The 11,494-nt window shown below is 41.6% G+C and overlaps 1 protein-coding gene across 1 annotated transcript; it reads right to left on the reverse strand.

Annotated features, from left to right (window-relative positions):
• Nucleotides 1–1,345: 1,345 nt before the first annotated feature.
• TMEM183A (transmembrane protein 183A) lies at nt 1,346–10,267 on the reverse strand. Its single transcript, XM_075263989.1, has 8 exons — nt 10,012–10,267; nt 8,402–8,491; nt 7,170–7,328; nt 6,006–6,168; nt 4,448–4,628; nt 4,205–4,288; nt 3,125–3,280; nt 1,346–2,390 (listed from the first exon to the last, which is right to left on the reverse strand). Exons 1-8 carry the CDS (start codon nt 10,073–10,075, stop codon nt 2,205–2,207), a joined length of 1,083 nt encoding a protein of 360 aa, XP_075120090.1. The 5' UTR covers nt 10,076–10,267; the 3' UTR covers nt 1,346–2,204.
• Nucleotides 10,268–11,494: the final 1,227 nt, after the last annotated feature.

Here is an 11,494-nt window from a genome sequence, read left to right on the forward strand (position 1 = left end):
AAACATTTGCGTTTTATTACAGAAATATGCAATCCAATCAAATGGGGTAAAATATTTTTTTGGTCTATATTAGATCTTCATCACACCTGGATTGCCATGCAAGAAGAACCAAAGGAGAAAAGAAAGCGTCAGTGTAGCAGTAGTTTAGGAGAATAGTCTCCATATGAATATGCATATACACATCAGAGAAGCTGCTATGAGTAAAGGATCTAACCCAGAGTCATATATAGTGTGGAGACCATGACCTTTGACCTGTTTTTGGCACCCAAAATCAAGAGTCATGTGACATGTAAAAATAATAATCACAGAGATTGTCTAAAAGGGGATTTACATTGTATGTATAAGTTTAGCAGCTTCTCTGGTGAAGAAGTTACTCTTGAGTCTGGTGCCTTAGACCACTCAGCCATCTTGACAAAGCGAGTTTAGCAGCTTCTCTGATGTGTGTCTGTATACTCATTTGGAGACTATTCTCCTAAACTACTGCTACACACTGACACTTTCTTTTCTCCTTTGGTTCTTCTTGCATGGCAATCACCTGTTGAGACTCTAATATAGATCGAAAAAAGTTTTGCCCCATTTTATGCATTTTTTTCCACAAATTATTTGTTTCTTATAGAGAGTTGCATGAAGGTGGATGTGGTTATTGATGACCCATTGAGACATGTAATCTTCAGGTTGTCTACTTTCAAAAAATATTTAGGGTTTAGGGGTTCACTTGCTTTTCATGGTGTTTAATCACTACATTTTATAGGATGATACTTTTTTTTTTTTTTTTTTTTAACATTTCCAGCTTCAAAGCAGATTTGTGTTCCTTCCAGTTCTGGTGATTTTCTGAAGACACGTGAATGCGGGTATAGGTCATAGTGATGTGAATGAACTCTGCACATGACAAACTCTTATTTTTAGGAGGTTTTGTGCATATAATTTTTTTGTTTGGTTTCCACTTTTAGCAACTAATATATTGTACGGTTTTTTTTTTTCCTAAGAAAACATTCACTTTAAATCAAAGTTGCATAGGTGCTTGTTTATGTACAGTACCAAGTGGCATTCTGACAATGCTGCAGGTGTATACTGTAAGAAAATATATAGGTATGGGGGGGGGGGGGGTTGGATGATTTTTTAATGTTGCAATTTAGGTTTGATTTGTCTGTCTCAAAGGTGCAAAATTTCCCAGAGACCCTTGGCAGTGAAAGGGTTAAAAACAAAAAGCTCTATAAGGACCCGTGGGTGGTTTAGTGTCCTAAATTGCCCTTACGAGTTCCCTTTAAAATGACAGGACAGCACTACAATTCTTACATTTTGAATGTAGATAAAAATAGGCAATACAAAAATAAAACTACACCAAATTTATTTGTAACGGAGATGACAACATTTATGCCCCCTATCTCCCCTCCTGCCATTGATATCACACACACACAAAAAAGCAAGAGCAGCAAGATGGCAGGATCAGCACCATAAAATCTGGACCACATTTTAATTTTCAGGTCCTACTGCTGAATGGCTTCCTCCACCCAATTTCATCAAGAAGAACTAATTTCCCATATACTGTATGTGATTTAACCCACATTTGTTTCAATGGTACAGCAATAACAAAAGGCCCCTACAAGAGGCCATGGCAATCACTGGCTACAATGGTGATGCTGTAATGTCTAAATATCACTGGAGTAGGGGCTTTAAAAATCTGGCGCACCCTTTAACCTTATAGGTTAAAAGAGAAAAAAAATATATATATATAAAAAAAAAAAGTATGTACTTGTAAGGTGCAACATTATTACAGACCACCATTCATGACCCAATCAAAGCAGCTGGAGGACTACTCCGGGTTTTCTTAGTGAATACTAGAACTTTCCATTTAAAGTGGCAGATGGGGTGAACACTATGAGTGACAAACACATGGCCAAAGGCAATACATTGAGTAGTCAAACTTAAAATATCCCATTTGGTCCAATACTTTTTTCGGTGGAGGGAAAGTACATAATGATAAAAAAAAAATATATATCTAGATTTAATATAAATTTCTAGCTATTAACTAATTTCATTCGAGATGTGAAAATAAAGAAATTCAATTAAGGTGGTTGCTTAAGCTTTGGCAGTAAAATAAGCATCCACTAGCACACTGTAAACCACACCGTATCCAGTCTGATATTTCAGTTTCTTTGGTTTCGGCTGGGGTGGCTAAGTAACAAAAAGTATCTGCTCCAAAGCTAGGCCATGGTAGAGAAGGGATATTTTGGATGCCACCAGTCTAGGAGATGGACGCTGTGTACAGGATCCAGAACAATCTGCACTCCTTGCTCTCCACGAGGTTTCTTGCCAGTCAATACTGGGCAGTCTTGAAAGATCAGTCTTACACGGTGGTGCCTCATATCTGTACTGACATTTATGGTCATCTGAAGAAGAAAAATTACAAGAGTAGAAGAGTTATTTAATATTAAGCCAAAGTACCAGAGGTAAACTCAATGGACCTTTTACTTGTTAAAAACGACGCAAGCTCTCGTTTTTTTGTCATACTTCTAGAAACCTATAAGGTGTGCCCTCCAATTAGAAAACCACTTTGTGTAAATTAATACAAAAACAAAAAAAAACAAATAAGAAAACAAAAACCTGCAATACATACTTAAATGTGCTTCCTTCTCCTCTTACCAGGCTTTTTTACTCCTCCTTCCCTTAACTCAGACCTAATAGCACCCAACCCTGTATTCAGCCTCACACACAGAAGTCTATGGGGAGGGAGCAGCTGGCAAATTATTGCCTAGTTCTGTATATTGTCTTATCTTGAAAGTTATAGCAGTACCAAAACCACCTTCACTGTGGGAAAGCTTAGCAGCTGCAACATACTTGTTTTTCCAGCAGCCTCCTCCTCCTCTCTATTGACTTCTGTGGAAGAGAGTTAACTCAGCCTGAAAAGTGGATAAGGAAGCATTTATATTTAGGACAGAGGTTAGAAGCCCGGAAACAGAATCAGTATAGTAGGAATCTGAGACTGTTTGTACAGGGCACTACATTATGTTAAATGGCACACAACACTGAACAAGAATCGCAATATTTTCAGGGCGCAGGACACTTGGTCAGAAGGAATCTAACAGTAACATGGTGATACTGCCACACCATTAATATTACTTACATAAGTTAGTGTCATTCCCATAACCACTGGGATGAAAATAAAATTGAATGTAGTAACTTGAAGAAGGCAACAGTCCTGGTCTGGATTATAATGGACTTCTTTGTATTCGACAGGAGGCTGTAGTCCATTATGACGGTGGTTCTTCTGCTTTAGAGGCTAAAAATAAAACCAGTGATCACTAGACACCTGTACCAATACTGTAAGCTATGCACACAATACAACACAGTAAGCAGTAGACTAAAGCATATATATAGGATTCCTCGTAGCATATACCCTGCATAGGTCATAAACAGAGGTTAGAACATGACCGCTATGGGTGATCTCACTCCATTGTAATTGATAAGAGACAAACACAGTTGAGTGGTTAGACTATTTGTATCTACAGTATGGGTTGTGGAGAGTGAAGGGTGTTGTTTGGGAAGACAGATACATTTCAGCCAGGCAGCTAAAGGGTGTATGGTAAAGATTCACACCAGGGAGGTCAGCTGACTAATCAGGCCCTAATAACAGTCTGTGTGTGAAGACTAGCAGGGTGGCACCACACAGACAGAGTTGAACTGTCCAGACCGGACCTCCAAAGCAGGTATTGTGCCACCCGTTGTTGTTGCCAAGGTGGGAGACTGGTAGCCAGTCTCCTGTATAGTCAGGGAAAAATTTCCTTACATTTAAGTTAGTTTCTCAGCCGAGAAGGTTTTTTTTTTTTTTTGTTTTGTTTATCCTGTGGCTTTGCAAAAGCAGTGTATGCGTTACATGTGAATAAAGCCTGAACTTGTGTGCAATCCAGTGTGTGTGTGTCCGTTTCCTGCACTGCTACAAATATCTACCTAAGCGATTCCCCACAGGACCTAGTGGGTTTTTAAAACATATTAGGCCTTACAATGCAACATTACAAATTAAGGAAGGAGGCCAGCGGCTAGAGATGGACGTCTGCGCTCTCTGGTCCACAGATTGGAGTGTTGACAAGGTGAATAAAATTTATGACCGTTATTGGACAAAAATGTACTACACCAGTCCTCGATGACCAGTCTGTGGATTCTGCTTTTCCAAAACTCTGACTACATGTAGCAAGTGAAGACATACCGGCTTTTTAAATTTGAAGTTGAATTCCCACAATGGCGCAGGGCGGCTTCCAGTCTCCAGTTTCTTACACCAGAAGAGCAAACACTGAAAAGCAAACACAAAAGGCCAAACTGAGAAATGTAAAGGTTACAGATGTAAACCTAAACTTTATACACATTAGCCTTGACTTTAGGTCTGCCACAAATGTGTTAGCCTAATCTATGCAATGATGCATACTATAAAAAGCAAACACACACAACTTACTTTGGAATTTAACAAAGTGTTCGGGGTTGATTCAGGTAATGAAGGGTTTTTAGCCACTCTGGAACAAAACGGCTCGTACATGTGAAATAAGGAACGTATAACACATGCACGCAAAGAACAAAGCCGGTACATACACTCTGGAAGCAAACGAACGGGAAGGTAGGTGCTCGTCTGGTAATGTCTGCAAAACAAGGACCCGCGTGATGAAATACAACTGAAGACAAATCTGTTTCATCCTTAAGTGAACAAATATTTGTAATATAGAGAGCAAGCGATGGCCTTATGTAATACACTGATTGGAGAAAGGGCTTCAGCAAATGATAAAGAAGTATTCAACCTAGAATATTGCTAGGATAACGGGACCCTGATGCACAAAATAATAATAATAATAAATTTTATTTATATAGCGCGAACATATTCCACAGTGCTGTACAATTTGTAGGGTTCAAATACAGACAGAAAGATACATTACAAAGAAAGTCATTTCACACAATGGGACTGAGGGCCCTGCTCGCAATAGCTTACAATCTATGAGGTAGAGGGGGTGACAAGAGGTAGCAGGGGCGGCATTGCTTATACAGTGTTCAGACAATTTTGTAATAGAGGTTACTGTCATTACACAAACAAAACCTTAACATGTGGATGGAGCTTGGAGAAATAAAGTTAGCCTGAAAAGCTTGGGGGATTCTGGTAATAGAGGATGTAAGTGTTAGGTCATTGAGTGAGCGGAGAGCACGGGTTGGGCGGTAGATAGAGATGAGTGAGGAAATGTATGGAGGTGCGGCATTATGGAGAGCCTTGTGGATGAGAGTGATAACTTTATATTTTATTCTATAATGAATAGGCAGCCAATGTAGCGACTGGCACAGACCAGAGGCATCGCTGTAGCGTCTAGCCTGATAGATGAGCCTGGCCGCTGCATTCAGAATAGATTGTAGAGGGGAGAGTTTAGTGAGGGGAAGACCGATTAGTAAGGAGTGAAGCGACAAGGACCCTCCTGGAACTCTGCTAGCACAATGCTCCCATAGTGTAATTGGAAACAACTACTACGGCGGAATGAAGTAAGGAGAATAGAGCTTCAGTATCTGCATGGCCACAACTGCTCCCTTCTGGCAACGCACATTTGAGGAGATTAGTGGGGTTGACATGCTTTAGCAGAAAAAGTTTAGATGTGCAGAAGTGAAATTAGTAGCAGGGGTGAGTGAATCTACACACTAATAATACAGACCCAGAGAAGAAACCTAGCATAGCCAAAATTATAATTATAAATATTAAAACATGCCCTTCTTGCATTGGCCCTTGAGATGTTGCATTTCACTAGTGCATACTCCAAGCTCAGTCCATAGCTGCTGAATATGACATCTGTACCCACAGCTTTGTTACCATATATTTTATACATTGGACAGAATTCGGACATATACTACATTTGCAGTTTGCTTCTATTAAAACCCAGTAAAACCATTTCAAGCATTTCTAGAGGTTATGTACCAAACAGACTATAGAGCATTACTATGTATGGTTATGATTAGTCAGTAATATTCTATACTGCTTATCACACCTTTTGTACAATCTCATCCAAAAGACAGCAGTGCAAGTAACGGTCCAAGCTTTCTTACAAATAAGCGCAAACGTCACAACATCTTCAGGGCGGATGTAGGAGGCAAGAACAAGCCAGATGTCAATGGGATAGTCATCTCCAGAGGTGCCTGCGCTGCTATTCCCTGAAAAAGGAATATTATCTCAGTAACAAGATCACAAACAAAAGCTGCTGTAGGAAAAGAAACTGTCTGGTCTGTTACATAAACGTGAAAGGTACAAATATAAAGAAATGATGCACTGAAATTATCCCCGTGTCTGAACCTGAATACTGTGGGATCAAGCAGTGACAGACTCTTCTGAATGCTAGCTTAAAGAGAATGAGTTGCCAGAAAGGAAACTATTTTTAATTAAGGTTTCAGTTAAAGAGGACCTTTCACCACTTTTGGGCACATGCAGTGTTATATACTGCTGGAAAGCTGACAGTGCGCTGATTTCAGCGCACTGTCGGCTTTCCCGATCCGTGCCCGGCGTAAAGCGCTATCGGTCCCGGGACCGTAGCGCTTTAGTGTCAGAAGGGCGTTTCTGACCATTAGCCAGAGACGTCCTTCTTCCTCGCGGCGCCAATCACGCTGTGCTGTGGAGCCAGGAGGAACGCCCCCTCCCTCTGCTCGCACAGCTCGTCCATAGACGAGCATTATCAGGAGAGGGAGGGGGCGTTCCTCCCCGCACCACTGTACAGCGCGATTGGCGCCGTGAGGCAGAAGGACGTCTCTGGCTAATGGTCAGAAACGCCCTTCTGACTGTAAAGCCCTACGGTCCCGGGACCGATAGCGCTTTACACCGGGCACGGATCGGGAAAGCCGACAGTGCGCTGAACTCAGCGCACTGTCAGCTTTCCAGCAGTATATAACACTGCATGTGCCCAAAAGTGATGAAAGGTCCTCTTTAAACATATTTTTAAAGAATTTTGGGGGATTTTTTTTTTTTTTTTTTTAATTCAGCAGTTTAAACTCTGGCCACAATACTGCGATTTCCTGTTTTTTTTGTAGAAGAATTATTTGCTGCAGACACCTCGTTTATGTAAATAATACACTAGTAAAAATAGGAGATTTCAAAGCTTAACTACTCTGAGCAATGACATCATATATCCAACACAAATTCCAGACGACCTTTATCTCCTCACCTTTTTGCTTCTTACTTTTCTTTTTCCTAATAGTGGCCCCATTAATATTTTCAATGTCTTCCAGTTCATCACTGCTCCCAAACTGTCCGTTCTCTGGCAATATGGATAAACCATCCTCAGCGGGCACCTGAGAGGCCTCTAAACCACAGAGTGCTTTCACTAAAAATGTAAAAATATGTTAAAGTTTAAAAAAAAACAAAAAAAAAACCAACAAATTTGCATAAAGAGATTTCTCTTCGCGAAATCATTTATCCCATTTTTCATACACCTTTGTCCTTATCCTGCTCACCACTTGGCGTTTACGTCATACAGATATTATTAGCATTGTTTTTATAGAAGTATCCTGATAATTGCATTGTAGCAATATCAGATTACAGGTACCTTCAGCAGAACACATGTCTTATGTACAGCATCCTTAGGGCAGGTTCACACCTGCGTCCAGTCTCCGTTTTTGGGTTTCAGCCTTCTGCCAAGAGAAACTGGACAGGAGACGGATAGTGAATGGGTTTGCAAAGTGACCACCCATGAGCGTCTTCTGCCTCTCCGCGGTGAGACCGTTTTTTTTTTTTAACTGGACACAAAGTCAAACATGCAGGACTTTGTGTCCGGTTAAAAAAAAAAACCTGGTTTCGCCGCGGAGAGGCAGAAGACGCTCACAGGCGGTCACTTTGCAAACCCATTCAAGTGAAAGGGTTTGAAAACTGACTGCTTGGTTTCCTTCTCCTATCTAGTTTCTCTCGGCAGAAGACACAAACCCGAAAGCGGGGACCAGGCGCGCAGATGTAAACCCGCCCTTACTCTGAATGAAATGTACTGTCCACGGTTCCCCTGCTGCGGCTTTTGTAGGGAATACCAAATGCTCCCTGAGCCTGAAGGGTTATTCTGGGTTCCTACTTTTATAGGAGGGCGATCATGATAACAACGGATTAGTGAACTCCAAGTTCAAAGCCTATGGTTGTGATGTCGGGACCATTTTTCAATAGTCAAAAAAAAAAAAAGTTACAAGCTCTGGCTTTAAAACAAAATGAATATTTTTAAATGATATTATATAATTATTTGTATTGTGTAATAAGTAAAATGCATAGTTTGTTACATAATTTATAGGAATTCAATCTCTAGCTTCTTTTGTAAGTTAAAGAAGTTACACTGCTGCCGTCTGACCATTTATAAAGGAGAGGTAGTCAGATTGAGAAAAAAATAGATTGAGAGGTTTGACCATGGTCAGCACTCACCTTCTTTCTGTACTGCATTAGCCACTGCTTTTTTCACACGTCCAGACTTCACAATTGCTGGATCTGAGTTGGCAAAATCTGCCACTGTAACTAGGGAAAAAATAAAAAAATAAAAATGGACACCTTAAATTTGAGTTACTCAGGTAAAGAGTTATGACAGCACTTATATTTCCTTACTGTGCTCTGTAATGCAGGCTTTTATTCAGATACCCTAAGAAGCTATCAGTTATTGCACGCTAGCATATTACAGCTTTATACAGCCTCCGATCTGTACCAAGGTGTAATCTACCTCTCGCAGGCTTGCATAATGTAAACTTTCCATAGCCTTAGAAATACACTGTACTTAACTACAAAGGGTCCTGCCTAGGCATGCATATATATATATATATATATATATAATTTTTTTTTTTTATTACATAATGCAGGGTTAGGAATCTTCCAGCATGATCTGGTCCTGCTGCCCCAGTGTTTTGGTGGAATTCCCTGCCACATGTGACTACTGAGGCCAATCAGCTGCCTCAGGAAAGGTCACGCGACATCACAGTTAAGCTGTGTTCACACAGAGTTTTTTGGACTGGATTTTGACACGGAATCCGCCTCAGAATCTGACTCCAAAAAACACCTTTAATGGGAGTCGTTCACTTTTTTTCTGCTAGCATTTTTTTCCCGCTTGTAGAAAAAAGAAGCGAGCTAACCCATCTTGACGTGGATTCAGTGGCTAAATCCGCCGCAGTGCGAGACTCCCTCCCATTAATTTGAGCCTAATCCGGAGTGGAATGCCAGTGCAGTGTAACGGCATCCAGTCGGGATAGCTGCAGAAGGTGTTTGTTGGAGCTGGATACTGAGGCGGCCTCTGCGGCAAAATCTGGTCCAAAAAAAACTGTGTGAACTCAGCTTTAATCCTCTGTCCTTTCCTTAAGGCTGCTGATCACAAAAAACAAACAAAAAAACACAAAGCAAAGTATTCAGCACTATGGGTTTGGGATATGGAGCTTGCCAGTTTTTGCTGCATATCATTCATGTGTCTTGGCTCTACACCAGCTCATATCTCAGAGGATTTTTCACCACCTTCTTATTATCTGTTAACAGGCGCTGCTCAGCACTGGCAGATCCCATTGACTATAATGTGGTCCGCTGATTCAAAACAAAGCGGCAGATGTATTGTCTCTGTCTATTTTCAGCAGTCTCTGCAGCAAGTCTTCAACATAAACTCTGAGCCCGCCTTAGTCACACGAGGTGTTAAAATGTCACAAATCACTTTTTGATGCAGAAGTTTAGTGTTTTGTCACTGAACCTATTGATCGCTTGTAACAATAACAATAAAACATGGGCTAATTTGCAGTTTTGCCATTAGTTTTTTGTTCGGTGCAATATAAGTAAATATAGGCAATATATACAAGCTTCTTAGATGCCATGTGTATTATTCTAAGGGTTAAAGGTCCATTTGGGACAATAAACCACCTACAGGTCCTTCTGAACTGCAGGTTTAGAGATCCAAATAGCCCTAATACAATGTTGTGCGCATATTATTATTATCGGTGCCCCGGTAAAGGTCCTCCAGGTGTAGGAGGCTGTGGTCCCCCGGCCGCCCCGGCTCACAGCCGCCTCACCTGAATGGGAGGTCACATCCTCGGCCCGGTATTTCAGCCGTTTTCTGTTCCCTTTTTTAGGCATGGCTGCGGCTTTGTGCGGGCGGACGTCTCACAGACTCTAGATAAAGGAAAGCTGTCCCGGGCCATGGCTACACACCACGGGGGAATGAAAGCAGAGGAGGAAAAAGAAAGTGAGATCCGCCAGGGTCTTCGGCCATCATGGAACACGTCACTTCAGCTCGGTGTAACCTGGAAGTGATTTCCTTCTCTCTTCCGCCCGCCATTACTGGCTGGCAAAGTACCGGAAGTTACAAGACTGTGCTCTGCTTACCAGGGGGTGTGTCCTCGGGAGGGGGCGTTTCCGGGGCATTACGTAGGACGTCGCGTGTTGACACGTCACGTTGTTCTCAGTAGCTATAGAGGGGAGGTGGTAACATTTAAGTATTCCAGGGCGGGAGAAATAAACTGCCAATGACAAACAACCGAGTGCAGGATTTATTACACTATGTCACAAACAGGACATATATATAGTACCGTAGTTTATTTTACAAACAGCGCCCACCTTGTACTCTGGCTGCCTCTGCTATTGCAGTTAAAGGGGAATTCCAGTTGCAGATTGGTTGCGCTCCAACCACCAGGACCCTCGCTCATCATGAAAACTTTGTTGTTTTGATGCTTTGAATGGAGCGACTGGTTGGATATATGCGTCGGCGCTCCCTTATTTCCAGTGGGAAGCATTAGAGATAGCTGAAGTACAGCACTCATTTACCTCAGGCAGTTCCCATAGAAATTAGAGCGAGGGGCAACACGGTGGCTCAGTGGTTAGCACTGTAGCCTTGCAGCGCTGGAGTCCTGGGTTCGAATCCCGCCAGGAACAACATCTGCAAGGAGTTTGTATGTTCTCCCCGTGTTTGTGTGGTTTTCCTCCCATTCTACAAAGACATACTGATAGGAAAAGAAAAGGTATATTGTGATCCCTATATGGGGCCTCACAATCTACATAAAAAGAAGTAGGGGCAACACGGTGGCTCAGGCATACTGATTGGAAAAAAAAAAAAAAGTACACTGTGATCCCTATATAGGTCTCACAATCTACATAAAGAAAAAAAAAAGAAATTGACAGTACGCATTTCCAACCTGTCGCTCCATTCAAACGGGTTTGCTGAAAACCCCAGTATTTGAGATCTGTGGTCGGACCCAACCAGTTACCAAGTTTCACTGGAATACCCCTTCAAGGTCAAATTTCCAAAGTGTTTTTGGCTATTATTGACTTCTCACAGTCCAGATAAACATATCCAAGGATGCACCGACATATACACCACACCTCCTTTGTAGTTTCCCTTAACAGCTTTTTACATCCTCACATAGTTAGAGCCTCTCATTAGACCCACAATAGGAGGACATCATTCTATGGATGCAAAAACATGGGGGTTACGGTATTTATGAATTGTGAAAATTTTTGTGCTTTTTTTAGTCTTCCCAATGCGCGGTGAAGCACACT

Source organism: Leptodactylus fuscus, chromosome 2 (genome assembly GCF_031893055.1).
Source record: "Leptodactylus fuscus isolate aLepFus1 chromosome 2, aLepFus1.hap2, whole genome shotgun sequence".
Classification (NCBI taxonomy): domain Eukaryota; kingdom Metazoa; phylum Chordata; class Amphibia; order Anura; family Leptodactylidae; genus Leptodactylus; species Leptodactylus fuscus.